This window comes from Pelophylax lessonae, assembly GCF_965119305.1.
Source record: "Pelophylax lessonae genome assembly, chromosome: 3".
Classification (NCBI taxonomy): Eukaryota; Metazoa; Chordata; class Amphibia; order Anura; family Ranidae; genus Pelophylax; species Pelophylax lessonae.
Window position 1 is genome coordinate 273,824,767 of NC_138770.1, and position 19,530 is coordinate 273,844,296.

The 19,530-nt window shown below is 38.6% G+C and overlaps 1 protein-coding gene across 1 annotated transcript in view; it reads left to right on the forward strand.

Annotated features, from left to right (window-relative positions):
- Positions 1-19,530, forward strand: part of NAALADL2 (N-acetylated alpha-linked acidic dipeptidase like 2) — a 1,571,070-nt gene that overhangs the window by 1,517,165 nt on the left and 34,375 nt on the right. Inside the window, exon 13 of the mRNA XM_082249039.1 lies at positions 6,745-6,940. Coding sequence (XP_082105165.1) covers positions 6,745-6,940 — 196 coding nt within the window. The remainder of the gene's footprint in view (positions 1-6,744; positions 6,941-19,530) is intronic.

A 19,530-nucleotide genomic window follows, 5' to 3' on the forward strand; every position in this document is an offset into this window, starting at 1 on the left:
CATTCTTTCTTGCGTTAGATGATGAGAAGGCGTTTAATAGGGTCCACTGGGGATAGCTTCAAGCTACATTAACCAAATTTGGTTTCCAAGGCCTTATTAAACAAGCCATATCTGCACTTTACACTAGTCCATCTGCTCAAGTTTTCACCTCCAATGTACTATCAGACCAATTGCACATCACAAATGGCACGAGACTGGGGTGCACCCTGTCCCCCACTAATTTTCTCTCTAATTATGGGACCTCTAGCGGCCCTTATTAGATCTCATCCCCAGATTAATGGCATCAAAATTGGCAGACAGGAGCATAAAATAGGGCTGTTGGATGATGTGATTCTTACCCTTTTTGACCCAAAGTCATCTCTCAAAACAATTGATAACTATAGTGCAATATTCTTCTATAAACGTATTGCATCTAAATCTTCTGCACCAACCAATTGGAATTACTGGGAAAACCCTGAAAGACCTGAAAGGATCATTTAATTACCAATGGGAGACTAACAACCTCTGATACTTAGGAACCACTCTCACCTACCCATCATCTTAGACCAATGAGGCAAACTATGGAGCCTTATTGAAACCTATGATAAAGGAACTCTCACATATAGATACATTTAAGCTCTCCTGGTTGGAGAGAGCAGCCGCATTTAAAATGCTAATTCTCCCTAAATTGCTGTACTGCTTCTGCACAGTCCCTATACAAGTCCCTAACAGTTTTTTCTGTGCCACAGACTCAGCTATTAGGTGTTTCCTGTGGCAAGGAAACCTAGCATATCGTATGCTACTCTAGATAAACACAAAACTGGAGGCGGTATAGGGCTGCCAATTCTCAAGAAATACTACTATGCTGGACTTCCAGACCAACTCAAAGCCTGGTTAAGAAATGGTCTTACTACCTATAAATACCTATAAATACCTAACAAAATGTGTTGAGAGCCACAGGGGCTATCCTTATTTGAGACTGCACAGTTTCCACTGTACACATCCTTCCACAAGCTTCACTATAGATGACAAACTCTGGCAATATTTAAATCAGAAACACCTTAGCAAGGGAGGAGTTTCATTGTTTTATGATTACCTTCAAAATTCCGAACCTTTTGCAAAATCGCCACAGATGCTTAGCTGGGAGAAAGACTTCTCTAGATCCATCTCTACAAAAGAGTGGCAGCGTGCATTAGCAAACAATATAAATGTAATACATTGTGTAGATCACTGGGATAATGCTCTAAAAATGCTATACAGAAGCTACCTCATTCCGTATAAACTATCTAAATGATACTCTTATGTGTCTCCTCTGTGTTGGCACCAATGTAGTAGTGTAGGCACTTTGATGCATATACTGTGGGCTTGTAAATCCCTCAAAAGTTACTGGAACTCAGTCTTCTCCCTTATCTCACAAGTCACTGGTGTATTGATAACTCCGTCACCACACCAAGCTTTATTAGGTCTAACGATAAACTCTTTTCCTATACAATATAAAACTATTGTGTCTCATTTTCTTATTGCAGCTAGACTGACTATAACTTCCGCATGGAAATCAGGGTCAATTCCCACTACGAAGGGTCAATTCCCACTACTGTTATGAGAAATTTCTATCAATCAACAACCAAGACCTGAAATTCTTTCAAACCAAGTGGAGATTTTGGGATGAAATATTCAAACTCTCAGATGCAAAAAAATAGAGCACTATTTTTGTTCTAAGAGTACTGAAATTACTGGATTACCGAACCCATTACACGTTATTGCAGATTGTTTTACTTTATTTTACTTACCTTAGTTATTTTTAGTTTAAAATTTTGTGTGCCTTTTACCAAGGTACCTCCCTTATCTTCATACTAAAATAAAAGGCATTAGCTTGATCCTAAGCACTGTCCACTTGATAACCAGACAAACTTTGCAGGCCAGGAAAGCCCAAAGGCTAGCAAGAGGGGGATAGGGCATAGTAAACATACAATTCTCTCTCTCCTTCTAGCATGCATATTTGAATGTATTTCATGTTTCCCTTATAAAACCTTTGGTGTGCAACCGATTTACTACCTTCAGGTTGAGAACCATGAGGAGTATGAGATACAATTGATCATTGACTCCCGTAGGTTCCATGGGCGCATACAGTACCTTGTTCATTGGAGAAGGTACAGTCCGGAGGAACGCTCTTGGGTCCCATCCTCAGACGTACATGCTCCTGTCCTCCTCCATGTATTCCATAGACATTTCCCCTCAAACCTGGTGCTCCTCTGAGGGGCAGGGGTCGTTGAGGAGGGGGTACTGTCAGAGCTGGGCTCTCTTCTCTGTACTCAGGCTGCTCAACTGTCAGTTAATTGTCAGCACTTATTGTTTCTTCAGTAGCTCATCTGGTTATCTTTATCTGCTCGTCAGTCCCTCCTACAGCCAGCCCCTTCTAGCTATTTAGGCTACCTTGTTCATTCCTTTCCTGCCAGGATGCTCAGAGATAGGTTGAGGGAACATATGTACAACATTAGGAAGGGCTTACATATCCACAGCCTGTCTGCACATTTTAGGAAATGTCATAATAGGGACCCAGAAGGAATAAAGTTCATGACCATTGATAAAATGAGACCACACTGGGGGGGTTTCAACTGGACCCAGGAGATCTCTAAAATGGAGACTCGCTGGGTCTACACTTTAAAAACACTTGCACCACTTGGCCTGAACGTGAAGATTGACATCAATTGTTTTAATAATAATAGCTAAAATAATTTTTTTATGCTATATTTGTTCCCTAATTTAAATATCCAGCAGTGAATTTTATGGCTAAATATATTACTAGTATCAGCCCCTTCTTTTTGGGTTATTTGTGCCAATTTTTAAAATAATTTCTATTTTTTATGCTTGATGGCGCCGGTGGGTGTTTTGCTTTATATATACATATATATATATATATATATATTTATGAACCATAGGATATAAATTAATATATATCGATTTTCATAAGGAATCCTTTGCTTTACTACCTTCAGGTTGAGAACCATGAGGAGTGAGTATGAGATACAATTAATCATTGACTTCAGTAGGTTCATTGGAGAAGGTACGGTCAGGAGGAACGCTCTTGGGTCCCATCCTCGGACATACATGCTCCTGTCTTCCTCCGTGCATTCCATAGAGGTTTTTCCCTCAAACCTGGTGCCCCTCCGAGGAGGAGGGGAAGGGGTCGTTGAGGAGGGGGTACGGTCAGAGCATGGCTTGCAGCAGCTTTCTTCTCTGGTCTCAGGCTGATCAGATGTCAGTTAATTGTCAGCACTTATTGTTTCCTCAGTGGCTCATCTGGTTATCTTTATCTGCTCATCAGTCCCGCCTACAGCCAGACCCTTCTAGCTGTTTAAGCTGCCTTGTACATTCCTTTCCTGCCAGGATGCTCAGAGACAGGTTGAGGGAACACATGTACAACATTAGGAAGGGCTTGCATACCCACAGCCTGTCTGCACATTTTAGGAAATGTCATAATAGGGACCCAGAAGGAATAAAGTTAATGCCCATTAATAAATTGAGACCACACTGCGGGGGGGGGGGGGGGTGTTGCAACTGGAAAAAATGGAGACTCGTTGGATCTACACTTTAAAAACACTTGCACCACTTGGCCTGAATGCGAAGATTGACATCAATTGTTTTATTGATAATAGCTAAAGTTATTGTTTTTTATGCTATATTTGTTCCCTAATTTAAATATTCAGCAGTGAATTTTACGGCTAAATATATAATTAGTATCAGCCCTCTCTTTTTAGGTTATTTGTGCCAATTTTTTAAAAACATTTCAATTTTTTACACTAGATGGTGCCGGTGGGTGTTTTGCTTTATATACTGTATATATATATTTTTTTTATTATTATTATTAAGGATTTCTATAGCGCCAGGACTTGCCAGCAGTTTACGCATCGCTTTACAATATTAGAGGGAGACAGTACATATACAATACAATAAAATACAAGAGGATTAAGAGGGCCCTGCTCAGAAGAGCTTACAATCTAATATATATATATAAACCCTCTACTGCAATATAAATTACCATATACTCTATATGGAAGCAAAATTCCCTGACATATCTGGGTATTAAAATTGCTACTCCCCTTTTCAATTTATACAAAGTAAATTGTATACCCTGTACAAAAAGGGGGCATGGGGATAGCGGGACTTTGAATGAGGTAGGTTGCTGTTACAAATCTCCAAATGGAAATAAAGTAGTTTCAATATAAATATATTCATTTATTTTTTGCTGTACACCAAGCTCCTGAAGAGTGGATGATAATCCCACAAAACGCGTAGAGCCATTAAATATGAAATATGAAGATTTATCAGGATATGGATTATGTATTACCTATGAAAGAGCCCTTGAGCCACTGGATGTATCCCTGCTATGTATTTGATGATATATATATAAGTCATTGTACGATATTTTTATCTGCTATTATATATCTATTTATTATGATTATATGCCTAGCAAAACAATTCCTTTATCTTTTATATGTCCATACCTGGATTGTCTGTATTTGTACTATGAATATGTAGATTTTATTTTATTTATTTACGGACTATTGCTGCAGGATTTATTTTTACCGTGCAGCAAAAAATAAATGAATATATTGAAACTACTTTATTTCCATTTGGAGATTTGTAACAGCAACCTACCTCATTCAAAGTCCCGCTATCCCCATGCCCCCTTTTTGTACAGGGTATACAATTTACTTTGTATAAATTGAAAAGGGGAGTAGCAATTTTAATACCCAGATATGTCAGGGAATTTTGCTTCCATATACAGTATATGGTAATTTATATTGCAGTAGAGGGTTTGTTGCCAAATCTGCTCCCATGCTTAAAATATTTGATTTGACTTAATTTATTTTGTAGTAAGATACTGCATGAAAAGATAATAAAATATAATAATAAAATATGCTGCACATTTGATTTAAGGCAGCTCAAAAAAGTAATAAAATTACACCATTTGCAAAAAGTATAATTGTATGCATTTGTTTCTGAACTAAAATTCCTCTGGATGCCTTATTTTTTCTTCTGCCAGATGTTTCATTAATAAATAAATATTGTGGGCGATAAACGACACCCTTGACAGTACCATTTGTAATAGAACCTGTGCTGGAGGACAGGTCTATGTTGACATGATAATGGATATAATATTATCATAGAATCTGAATTTAGTGAATGCCCGCCATGGTCCCCTCTAACAAGTGGGGGTAGATAATAAACATGTCCTTGAGATTTGAATTAAGAATCAGTTGGTTTTGAGTGGCAAAGGTTAATATGGTTGTCAGAAGCACTTGCCTCAGTATCAGCAAGCTCTGTCTATGTGACTAGTGATATGGCCTTTATTGGGCTGCTGGTGCTAGAGAGAGACACAGACGCTGAGGCATTGAAGAGGGGATATTCAGTCAGTTTTGTCATTGGATGCTATCCACATGTCTTCACCCACTGATGAGTGGCTTGCTGGGAATGTTGGAAATCTGCCACTGCCATCCTGACAGGAGTGTTTGATTGCTGGTTGGGAAAAAAGTCCATCATTTTTCCAGTCTCCTGCACTCCTTTCTCTACCTGGATAAGGTCACTGAATGTATTAGGTTGCAGACTAGGAGCAACCCGGTGCTGTATGGTCCTCAGCGCAGTTGTTGTCTGCTTCATCATGCATGCTGCTGCAGAGTAAAGCTTCCGGGGAGGCATATTTTTCGCAGCTTCTGGTCACTCTCCCCTCACAGAAAGTTTTGCACAGGCTATTCAGGTAGTTTTCTACTGTTTCTTGCTGTCACACAGTCTTCCTGTTTCCTAGCAGCTCTATAGACTTTGAATTTAATAAGGAAACTATAATGCCCTTTATCCCAATACATTTCTGCATTTGTTATGTAGTTTGCTACACCCAGCTTTATAGAATGAAATGGCCATAGGCCTAGGGAAATAATAAAAAAGAAATATTGCAATATGGTATTTTATATTATGCACATTTCCTGTGCTTATGAACTGACACAAGGTTGTTTGCTAATTGCAAACAGTATTTAAATAAATTAGGTTCAACAGACTAAAATCCACATTTTCCACTAACTTTCAGTTTGAGATTTTACATCACTGACAAAAGTAAATATAACTTTTCAGTTATGTATAAAAAGTACAGGAAATATCAGGTATCTGTAGATCCCATCACTGCAGTTCCAAGGTCTTTTCTGTTAAATGGAAAATTAGTTGGACACACTTATGCACAGATTTAGTGTCTGTCAAGCTGGCTATTAACTGTACTTTATTTTTTTAAACTCAACTTCATTGTTTGGAGAGACAAGATATTTATTTATTGCCTTTATGCAGATTCTACTTCCTGTCGTATTAAAACTAAAGGCATTTACTCTCATAAATAAAGTTGTTTAATGTGAAGCAGAATGTTAAGATAATTTATAGGTGTTATCCTTTTACAATGTTACCATTTTGTTATTGGTGTAAATTCAACAATTTTATCACTGGATGTGCTGCTCCATGTAATTCAAAACTCATAAAAATGCTCCTTTCTCATATTTCTGAGCAACAACTTATCTTTTCTCTTTTAACATATGAATAAATCAATCTTCACTAGGCAGAAGAATGTTATTTGTTAAAAGTATAAATACACAAAAAAAGGACTGCATTTTACCTATGTTGAATGTGTATTGTATTATATTCTGAATCTCTAATTGTGTTATTTGGATTACAGCAATTTTTTGTTTGTTGGTTTTTATTAGTTTATGTTGTATTTCATCTTAATAGGTGACACCTTATCTCCTGGTTTAAGGGATATATCCAAAATTTTACGAGAAACTACACAGCTATTTCAGTCTAATGAGATGCGTCCAGCTAATGATCCAAAGGAGAGAGATCCAACCAGAGTAAGAATGTTGAATGATATTCTTCAGAATATGGAAAAAAACTTCCTCATTAGTTCCTCGCCACGAGGATTCTTCAGGTAAATGTAATGAGCATTTTTCTGTCATTGATCAGGAGGTGAGAAACATAATGGGCAACAATAATTATTAGAGTTACTGAGTTTTAATATGGAATAAAAAAATATGTCAGGAGAAAAAAAAAATACAGGAAATACTCGATATGTGTCCGTATTAATAAAGAGGAAGTAAACTCTGCCCATCAAAAGCTTCTTCTTAATAAAGACAGTACAGTAAGGCTTTAGAAACAATTCTGCATTAATGTTAAACCCCTTCATATGTCCTTTACTTGTTTTTTAGTGTTTTGTAAAATCTTCCTGTTTGTGAGAAGCCAGCGCCATGACAGCAAATGTCTTCTGTGTCCTCAGCGCACTCTACTTCCGCCCTTTCTTCTTGTCCCAGCTGTAATCTTGCACATGTGCAGTAATCACTTAGTCAAGCCTCATTTTAGTGGCAGTTACTATGGCAACCGTGTCGGCTCTCAGCTCCTGTTTGCTGTACTGTGCGGCTGACATTTACACCCCCTGTGACGTTGCGAGTCACATGGGGTGTTTCAGGAACTTGTGAAAGATAAATCTCATGGTATCTCAGTCTAGTGCCGTAGAGGGAAAATGACAGAACCACGGCATATAATGATAGGACTGACGGCACGATGAGCAGCCGTTAACAGAGGAATATCTGCGCATGCGCCGGTGTCGTCAGGAAAAGAAAAAGGACAGATTACAAGAGAAAGGAGAAGGTTAGAATGATTTTACACAATGTGATTAGTAAAGTGCTTATCAGAGATTTATATGATAGAAAGTCATTATGGAGAGTTTACAACCAGTTTAATGTACACATTAGGCCAGAAAAATTACAATAATTGATGAAAAACTATGGGGATAATGAGGATTATAAACATACTTTATATTCAAAATTGTAGTTATTAACTTCAACTTTACCAAACCAGCAATTGGGTTTTAAACTACAATTATTCAGATTTGCTCAATATATATTTATTTTCTTCCTGCCTCCGGAATTCGTAATTGACATTAATTGAGCTAGTCAGTCCCATATGGCAATGCTGGCCTTGGAACAGATGCTTTCAAGGTTTTTGTACTATCAGTGGGCCACCAAACTGCCATCTCTGTGGGCAAGCAGTGCAGACCCTTACAATATGCTGCACCTTAGGTATTCAAGACATAAAGTATTGGCTTGTAAGCATTTCTCAGTGCCAAAGTCTTATTTGCTATATTAAAAAACATATGCATAATAATATAATCAGATACATTTTTATAGAACATCATTAAAATATCATCTCTTTTGCATTGTAATCGTGCAGGTAGATAGGTGGCCCCTAATTAATGGTTGTACTAGTGATCAGGAGACCTCCTACCATAGGTTGGATCACTCTGTCTATGTTAGCTTTGAGAGGGCCTCTGATTTGGATTTTCTATAGAGCATAATAGAGTCTACTATGCAACCAAGCATAGCTGAAAAGTCACTCTTTGTGGGGAAAACTTGATACTACTTTAGCAGTGGTGTCGTATTTCAGTTATTTGAGACAGCAGAGTGTTGGAAAACATCTACAAACAAAAACAGCAGAAAGAGGGCGCCTGGGTCAGTGTGATAGTAAAAACAAGTAACACTGTATTCAGATATACTTATATAAAAGTATCTTCTAAGCTGCACACAGGGTGGATGTGGATCACCAATCAAGCTGCCAGCCATCAGGAGGATGAGAAGAAAGCTGTGGGGAAAAGCTCAGACCCACAGTATGGAGGTATATAACTGGCAGCATCCCCAGCTCTCACACCCACTCTCACAGAGCTAGCAAGAGACCAAATCAGGATGGGGCAGGCCAAAATGTGTTTCTGAGGTGCCGCCTCCTTCAGGCCTGAAGAAAAAGGTGGCACCTTAGAAACATGTTGTGGCCCGCCCCGTCCTGATTTGGTCTGAGGGAATTCCCATTTCCTGCTGAGGAGCTGCTGGTGACTGTGTGTGCTATCCCAATCCACCTGTGGATCCATCCATCCTGCGGACTTCTCCTTAATATTCCTTACCACTATGGACTGTATGGACTAATGCTTACCTTTTTTGTTTTTGAGTATATCTTTTTATCTTTTTGTCCCCCCCCCCATTATTGGTCCCTTGTGGACTACCTTATAGCTGTCAGTGAGCGCTGACTCACACACTACCTGCCAGTTCTCTGTGATATATTGCTATATTGCTTGAACTCACCTACAAGTAGACCACACAGTAACTAATTCAGTATTGACGTACATGCCTATTTAATAAAGAAAACGGTTTGAGAATACCACTGGCATTGTCCATTTACCTTAGTTTCCTTAAAAATAATTGTCAATACACTCTATGCCAGGGGTAGGGAACCTTGGCTCTCCAGCTGTGCTGAAACTACAAATCCCATCATGCCTTTGCCTTAGGAAGGCATGCCTGTGGCTGTCAGAGTTTTGCAGTGCCTCATGGGATTTGTAGTTTCAGCACAGCTGGAGAGCCAAGGTTCCCTACCCCTGCTCTATGCACTACAGACACTGTGTTTAAAATGTCCTAAGTTACAATGTTGTAGAATGAAAACACAGAAATCTACCATGCTTTTCCAATATTTTATATTTCTTAAACATCAAGTCATCACTGATTTGACCACAAAGTTTGGTTTAAAAAAATATATATATATATATATTCATTTTTATAATACATATTTTTAACAAACCCCAAAAAGCTGGCAAGATTCTGCAGACAGAGAAGTAAAGGAAAAATAAGCAGCATTTTCAGTACCTCTGATGTGAACTTTGAAGATTCGTTTCTCCACAATCCTTTTATCTGTGGTGGTGAATGAGCTTATGTAAAGTGATTTTACTGCTTGTTTTAAATATGTTAATACTTGTGTGTAGGCTGGGAACAAGTTCCCTTTAAAGTACATGGGAGCAAAATGGCTTAATACTCAGAAGCAATAAGTGAATGATGATGTTTGTTTGATATAGATCTTCCTAAAAGTAACATGGACTGCAACATCTGTGGATGCAGGCAGTACAACCAATATTTGTACTACTCTAATAAGCAGAACCCAGGACAGAACTGCCATACAAAACCAATACATAGCCTAAGTTGTATACACAGCTGAGTTATGAAAAGCCCTTTAAAACACCTCAGATATTGACTGAGATTTTCATCTTTCTGCTGTCTGCTGTCTACATATTAAATATCATCTGTTTTAGCTACTGTTTGCTATTTTGAAAACAAGCTATGATCTGCAGTATATACTGTTCCTTTATTATTGAAACTAGAAAATTTCACTGTAGAATTTAGCTATGATATCAAGTGTAAACACGATTTAGAGGCATCAAATACCTTAGCAAGGTGTAAACAATTGAAATCAAAATAAATTCATTTTTTGACTGCATATCACAGCAAAAACCATCTGACACTAAGCTATGAGGCTGGCATTCTTTAAGTGTTAGTGGCTGCTTACAAATGTATTAACACTTTACAATTTTGTTTAGTCCAAAGTTATGTGTAAGGTGGTAATAGCCAAGTCAATTCAGGAAAGAAAGTGTCATGTTTCCCAGCACTTCTTTTTAAGTTGGCCATTTATTTATAAATAAAATAACTTCTCATAGATAAATTGGCAATTCAAATTTAGCTAGCTAAATGAAAAATACATTTCAATCTTATTTTCTTTTGAATAAAAATAACAATAATGAAAATATGAAACTGAATTATTCACCAGTTCCTCTACTGTTCCCTCTTTTATACTTCCTATAAGATAATTTAGTTTTTTTTCTCTGAAACATTACATTGCACTTAAAAGACAAACACTGGTTGTTTTGTGGTTTAAAGAAGTGGGGTGTACAGCACCATGAAAAAAGACAGATCCCTGTTTAAGACATTATGTTCCAGAAATTTAAAAAACACTGTTAGTACTCTGCCATTTGTTTTTAGTAGGATAACTTTTCTCCCTTTATAAGTTAGTTGAAATATTAATACAGCTAGAAGCATCTCAAAACAGCTAAGAGGGTGGTCATAAGCAGGTCTAATAGAAGCTTGCTAGGTGCATCTTAAATGCTAGCTTAAAGCTACTTAAAACCATGCTATCTTTTTCCATCTATACAAACCACTAAATGAGGAAAAATAATATTTTAGATCTATTTGTTTCAAATAACACAAAGCTTATTACAGATGTGCAAGTTAGAGACAACTTGTAAAATAGTCACCATAATAACATCACATTTACCACATGTGGCTAAACTCTAGTGTGAAAGAAAAAAAAATGAATGAATGAGAAAAAACAGTCCTTTAAAAAGTACAAAGTAGAAGGGATACCTTCAGTATTTCAGATTTACAAGGAATACAATAAGTAATGCAAGAAAGCAGTTGGAGTGGCTAAAATAGAATATGAGAAACACATCGCTACAGTAAGTAAAACAAATCCCAAAAATTGTTTTCAAATATATCAATAGTAAAAAGATCAATAAGGCCCCGTAACAGATGAACACAGGAGATTGGTCACAAATTACAGAGAAAAGGCAGATGTAATAAATCATGTTTTACATCAGTTTTTATAAATGAAAAAGACAGTTTTGATAAACTTAACAGTAATGTTAATAATGCACCACTGAAGCTACCTATGTGCTTAACTGAAAACCAGGCACAAAAGAGACTAGAAAAATTTAATGTAATAAAAATTACCCGGTCCTGATTGCATACACTAGTGAGTCATTGGGAAACTTAGCTCAGCGACAGTCAAATTGTACAGTAGGTACCTCCTGCAAGAAGGGTTTAAATTCTGGTGAAATAATATCACAGGGTCAAATACCTTTAACCACTTTTGCCCCGGAGGATTTGGCTGCTTAATGACCATGACCAGACTATGTTACTTTAACGGACAATTGCGTTAACGGACAATTGCTTTATACAAATAGAGCTTTCTTTTGGTGGTATTTGGTGGTATTTGATCACCTGTGCGATTTTTATTTTTTGCGCTATAAACAAAAAAAGAGTGACGATTTTGAAAAAAAAAAAAAAACAATATTGTTCACATTCTGCTATATAACATTCCCAAAAAAAATTAAAAATATACATTTTTTACAATTTCAGGCCAATTTGTTTTCTGCTACATATTTTTTGTAAAATAAAATCGCAATAAGCGTATTACTAACTACAGGAAAGATTTATGTCATTTTTATGGACCCCTAACTGACATTTTTGACACTTTTGGGGGTACCAGTGACATTACTACAGTAATCAGTGCTAAAAAAACTGTAATAATGCCATTGGCAGGGAAGGGATTAATACTATTAGTGATCAAGGGGTTAAATGCCTAGGGGAGTGATTCTAACTGTAGGGGGTTTGGACTTGTGAGATCATCACAGAGACATGTGATCCTATATAGCAGGATCACATAGCCTCTGTGATCACTTCAGGGAGAATGACAGATGGCTGTGTTTACATCCTTCTCTGTCAGCCGGGGGAGATTGCGAGTGGCCGGCGGCCATCGAAGTTGCCTGTCACACGCGCTGGCTCCCCCGCTGATGAGCTGCCGGTGGTGCGTGCTCGCCCCCTAGAATCTCCTGAGCAAGCGACGTAGTACTACGTCGGTTTGCCCAGGAGCGGCCACCTGCCGCAGTAAATCTGCAGTGGGCGGTCATCAAGTGGTTCAAGGGATGTAAACCATATAGCTTTTCTCATTAGAACACTGACAGTGCCCAGGATGATTATAATATATGAACCAGTCCCATCCATTCAGAATCAATATACAAAGTACATGGTGAAACAAACAGCTTTTTCTTTATATCAACAAAGGTAGGAATCTGCTACAAAGATTTTTTAAAAACCCTGCACTGTATGTTGATCATACAGATGAGAATTGTTTTTTCTCAACAACACTGGAATTGCTCTTTAGGTTATTAACCGCTTGCCAACCGTGCACTATACCGCTTGCACCGTGCAAATACTGTGACAGTGTGGGCCAGCTGTGCAGAACCAGGTATATATCCGCAATTCTGTGTTCCCGGATAGGGGCAAACGCGCCCGTCCACCCAACTGTGCTGTTATTGTCACACCACATGCGGATCACCAGGTCCCAGCCAGTGATTGACCTCCAGCCCCCCCCCAGCGATCTGCTCTGAGTCTCACTGAACACAGCTCTGTGAGTGTAAACAGCACAGAGCTATGTTTAGTGGCTAAGCAGGGAATGAAAACAACTAGATCCCCAGTAAAAGCAGCACACAGTACACACATAAACACTTGTTAGGCAAATATTTAACCCCTAGAACGCTCTGGGTGTTGTTTTTTGAGGGATATCTTTTATAGCAGTAAGTAAATAATATTGTTTATTTTTTTTTTTTTTTCAAAAATTATTGGTCTTTTTTAATTTATAAAGAAAAAAAAAGACAGTGGTGATCAAATGCCACCAAAAAGAAAGCTCTATTTGTGGGAGCAAAATTATATAAAATGAATTTGTGTGCAGCATTGCATGACTGTGCAATTGTCAGTTAAAGTGACACAATGTCAGAAAGCAAAAGATGGCCTGGTCATGAATCTTCTGGAGGTCAAGTGATTAAAGACAGATTATGATTAATGCATTTCATGCATGTTTGCTCTGCAATGCCTTATTAAATAAGCTGACATCCCAGATGTGTCTTTTTTGCAGTAGTAGTAGTAGTAGTAGTAGTAGTAGAAAGCCAAAGTACAGGAAGCAGTACAGCAAGAAGCAGGATGATACATCCAAGGACATTCTGTGTATAATCCGATAAGGTAGGGGCAGGTGGCAATAATTTACACAGGGGAACAACTGAATTAGGGATAGTAGGAAAATACATTTTGAGAGGTATTATACTAATGAGTTTTAAGTACACCTAATGTAATATCTCCAGATTATAATGTGTTGCCAGACTCATCCACCTTAACAACCATGCAGTGTCCGCCAATCCTCTCTTTCAATCCCTCTACTGGCTTCCCATTACCCAACGTATAAAATTCAAAACACTAACAATAACATACAAAGCCATGTACAACTCTTCCCCGAGCTACATCACCAATCTTGTCTCCAAATATCACCAAAACCATCCTCCCTGCTCCTTCCAAGACCTTCTGCTTTCTAGCTTCCTTGTCTCCTCAACCCATACTCCTCTCCAGGACTTCTCCAGGGCCTCTCCCATCCTCTGGAATGCACAACCTCAATTTGTCTGGCTATCTCCTACTCTTTCCACTTTTAGGCAATCCCTGAAGACTCATCTCTCCAGGGAAGCCTATTCTGCCTTCAGCTATTTTTTCTCCCCAATATAATGCTTTATTTAGTAGAAAAAAATAACATTACAAAATGTATTATCCAGAATGAAATAGCAAAATATCTTATATACCTTATATACAGGTCTTCATAACTTATGTAACATAAATGACTGAACAGGATTCACATTAATCTACCATATATAATATTGTGTTTAGGATTGGAGCAATAGATCAGGTAATTATAGCAAGGAAGTAATACTGAGCAAATTAGTCATAAAAAAGAACATATGTGGATGAATAAAGATAAATGAAAGACCTGTATTCTGCAATAAATGGTCGACGACCAACAAAGCCTCCTCAGAGCAGGAGGTCTGGGGTAAGAAAGGAAAGGTCTAGCAATAAGAAAGAAAAGAGGGAAAGAGAAGGTAAGTAAAGGGAAAGAGAAGATTAAGGTAGGGTGGGGAAGAGGGATGGGTTGAGTTGAGGAGATGGGAGACGCCGTCCCCAAAACCCACGTCTGGGGAACAACTATTTTTAGACAATAGAAAAAGAAGGATCTGCTCAAGAGGACTTCAATTGTGAATATTCCTGAGAAACAGAAAAGATCAGCCAAGGGTACCACATCTTATGAAATTTATCGTTTCTCTCAGTTTTAATAGCAACTGTTACTTCCATTGAGTAAATCTGAGAGATCTTTTCCAACCAGTCAGCTATCGTAGGTATTTTCTTGGAATTCCAGTGAATTGGTATAATAGCTTTTGCTGCATTTAGCATATGGCGTACAATAGAATTTTTGTAGTTCTTGAAAGATAGGTTGTTAATGTGGAGGAGATAGGTTTGAGCGCTATAATCCAGGCAGAAGCCTGTTATATGCTCAATCCAATGAGCTACGGTGTGCCAGAAACCCTGTATCATGGGACAAAGCCACCATGAATGTAGAAAGGTGCCTCTCGCTGCTCCAAACCTCCAACATTGATCAGAGAATTGAGGGGGACCAACCCTTCATTTGAACAGGCGTTCTGTACCACTACGTCCTGACCTTAAATGCTGTTTCCTGTATTCTAGTGCTAAGCGAGCACTTGTGTGCGAAAAAAAAACATGACTTCTGCCATTGTTTGGTGGAGAACATGCATTTCAAGTCCCTTTCCCAAGTCACTTTATATGTATCAATGTATTCGTTTGGCACACTGGTAAGCCATTTGTAGGCTTGGGACATGGCACCCCTGATTGGGGATTGTGCTAAACATAATTCCTCGAAACTGGTTAGTTCTCGAGTGAATAGATGTTTTGATTTATAATTTTTGAGGAAGTCATGAATTTGCAAGTGTTGCCAGAATGAGAGAGGTTGTCCTGCTTGACATTTCCTCTTCAGCTCGGGCAGTGAGGAAAATTTTCCTTGGGCGAAGCAGTCTACAGCTAGGACAGGACGCAGTGGTGTTCTACGGGTTGATGCCAAGGCTAGATTACCAACTCTAGAGGGAAATTCTGGGTTATTATACAAAGTGGTCAAAGGACCCAGACAGATGGAGAGGTTATGTGTAGTGACGACTTTATGAAATACCTTGAAAGTGGTGTAAATCAACCGGTGTCTCCTAATTTCCCTAGGATATGCGTTAGGGTCAGTCCATGGCAACAACTTAGTCAAGTATCCAGAACAGTTATTTTCTAATTCTACCCAAGCTTTGTTGGTGGAATGGCAATGCCAGTCCAGAATTCTTGTTAAGTGGGAAGCGTAATAATATTTTTGAAAACACAGAATTCCCATGCCCCCATCTAGTTTAGATTGATGTAAATAGCGGAATTTGATGTGTGGGTGTTTATTAGCCCATATAAACATTTTCTGTAGTTGAGTTCGTTTACGGAAAAAGGAAGATGGGATAGAGATCGGCAGGGCATGGAAAAGGTAAAGTAAACGTGGCAAGATTGCCATTTTAACTATTGCAGCTCTGCCAAACCATGAAAATCTGCCCATCGTCTATCTGCTTAGGTCCCTTTTGATAGCTTGGAATAGAGGTACAAAATTGATCTCAAACAGAGTGTCAAGGTTTGAAGACAGTCTGATCCCTAAATATTTAATAGATTTCTCTTCCCACTTGTATGGGCAGTTGGATTTAGTCCAACTTTGCGTGGTTTATTTTAAAGTTGGACATAAAGCAAAATATTTTAAAATGTTTGTTGAGATGGGTTATGGAAACGTGGGGTTTGGTTATGTAAAAGAGAAGATCATCGGCATGAGTTGATATTTTAAACTCCTTATGATTAACCAGAAATCCTTTTATTGAAGAGTCCAAGTTGATAGATCTAATAAGGGGTTCTAGAGCTATGATGAAAAGTAGAGGTGAGAGGGGGCATCCCTGTCTTGTACCATTATAAAGTTTAAGTGGATTACAGAGGACATTATTTACTTTAACTTTCGCTGATGGGTTGGAGTATAAGGCCTGTGTCCATGCACGTATGTTATCGCCCAGTCCAATATGTTTGCATGCCGCAAATAAGTAATCCCATGCCACTCGGTCAAATGCCTTTTCGGCATTTGTGGATAGAAGCATGTCCTCTATTTTTAGAGGGATCTGTGTATAAGGTTAAGGGATTTAATGATGTTGTCCCTTGCTTCCCTCCCTGGCATGAAACCAACTTGCTCAGGTCCAATTATATGAGATAAGAAGGGCCGCAACCTCTCTGCAATAATCTTTGCTAGTACTTTTAAATCTATATTTAATAATGAGATGGGCCTATAGTTCGAACAAACACTTGGGTCTTTGTCTGGTTTGGGAATTACTGAGATGTGAGCTAGGAGGAATTCTTGGGAGGGGGTCTGATTTGGATCTTTTTTTCAGAGTATTAAGGGCATCAGTAAAAGGTTGTGCTAGTAAGTCTATGAATACCTTGTAATATTGGGAGGTAAAGCCATCAGGGCCAGGACTTTTACCTACTTTCAGGTCTTTAATGGCCAACTAAACTTCGTCCATGGTGATTTCTTTTTCTAAGTCTCATATAATTTCAGCATGCAAAGTCGGAAGCCCACTTTCCTCTAGGTATTTTTTAATTGCTTGAGATCTGGGCAATTCTATACCCTCGGGTTTAGTCTGAGAAGGGATGCTATAAAGTTTAGTGTAAAAATCTCCAAATAAATTGGCCATAGCCTTGGAGTCGTGTATCAAACGTCCTCCTGGTTCTCTAATGCCATGAATGGTATTGGACTTGTGTGCATACTTGAGTGCTCTTGCCAAGGCTCTCCCCCCTTTGTCTCCCTGCTCATAGTACAGTGACTTTTTAAAGAAAAGATTACATCTCATCCCTAATTCAAGTAAGGAGGCCAATTCCCTTCTCACATTGATCAGCTCCTTCTCTACCTGCATGGAAAATGTTTGTTTGTGCTGGGACTCAAGGTCTGCTATTTTGTTTGTCAAGGAGGCTACAAGTTTGTCTCTATCTTTTTTCTTTTGGGCTCCCAATTTGATCAGTTCTGCTCTTATGACACATTTGTGCGGCTCCAAAATTGTCAAGGGAGAGACATGGGTAGAACTGTTATCTAAGAAGTAATTATTTATTGTGAGTTGGATTTTGGATTGGGTGACATTATCTACCAATAAAGAGGCGTTTAATCTCCAAGAGAATTCTGCTTTTGTATTAGTAGGCTCTCTCATATGCAGGGAGACAGGAGCATGACCCGAAAAGGAAAACAGACCTACCTAAGCGCCCCAAAGTCCGGGAGATCCCTTCTGTGAAATGAATAAGTTATCGATCCGTGTATACCTTTGATGTGGTGCTGAAAACAACGTAAAATCCTTAGTTACAGGATGCAAAGATCTCCAGGCGTCGACAAGGGTCAAGGATTGAAGAAGACTTTTAATCTTTTTAAGTGTTCTATAGGAAATACTAGTTTTGCCTGAGGAAGTGTCCTAAGACAGGTTCAAGAGAACATTGAAGTCTCCTCCTAGTATGACACAACCTCAAGCAAATCCCTTAAGTTCGTTGACCACCGTATTGCAGAAAGAGACGTGTGCTTTGTTCGGGAAGTACAGATTGGCCAATGTGACCGGTTTCCCTTGAAGCGTTCCCCTAAGGAATAAATATCTGCCATCTGGGTCTATCAATTGTTCGTCAACCGAGAATAAGGAGTTTTTGTGTAATAAAATGGCTACCCCTTTGGTCTTTGCTTTAGGGAAATATTTATCAAAGAATCTGGGTGAGGCAGATTCTTTAAAATATGTTTCCTGGATGAAAGCAATCTGCGGTTTACACTTTTTAAGTTCGTATAAGATCTGTTTCCTTTTTTCTGGAATATTTAGCCTGTTCACGTTGTGTGATATTAGAAATGGGTGTTTACCCAGATGTGAATAAGCCATGGCCTCCCCCACCTCCTCCTTCAAGGCAAGAATCGAGGGGTATCAGGGAAAATTGGAAAGGGGAGGATAGGGGATAGGGAGAGAATCGAGAGAGAAAAGAGAGAAATTAAGGGAGAAAGAGGTGAAAAGACAGAGTCTGTAATTCACTGTTGGGCCGTGTCCCGAACACCCGAATACGCCCACAGAATATGTTAGGAATATCGCTTTAGATAACTTTAAGAAATATATGTACGTATAACGTTCCTTGTAGGGGTGAGGAAGTGCTCACAAGAGAATGACACCTAGGTCAGTAAATGTTAGAGAATCAAAATGTCATTCAAGGTATGAGCCGTCAACAAACCGAACCCCACTCTTGAAAAATAGAACAATGAAAAAATTAGAGAAAAAATAAACCAGGCATAACTGTAATGGTCTGAAATTTTAGTTAACTCAACCCTAAAGTCGCCCTGAGGGTACCAATTAAGGTCAACCCAGGGCGAGAGGGCATTGGGTAAAGATGCAAGAAAATCTGTATAAAGGCCTCTAGGGTAGCTCTTGAGTAGCTCTATCTAGCTTATATTTGTGTGAGTTATATCACATTGGCTATAGCTTCTGAGTGAACTGACCGTTAGAAACAAAAAGAGAAAGTCCTATACGGTGTATAAAATACCTCATTAGGGACTCCCAAACATCAAGATTCTATCAACTGAGGTATTAAATATGATATAGGAGTGAAAAAATAATAAAAAAAAAGAAAAAAAAAACACCCACAGAAGTCCAATATAAGTGTCCATGTGTATGAGCTCCCCACCATTGGTGGGGGCACAGCAACATACCCATGTGCTGTCGAAGAGTACCTCTTATCCAATGAGATTTCAAAGTCAGGCATATGAGTGTACTGGACACCGGGTCTTCAAGCCTTAATGCTGATGGAAAACATCTGTAAGTGTGAGTTTAGAAGATGTTCTGAGTTTTGGCCCCTGTTTAATTTCGGTTAATGGATAAACACTGTTCTCAGCCTGAAAAAAGAAAGCAGTTAGTAAACTGAAATGCAGTTA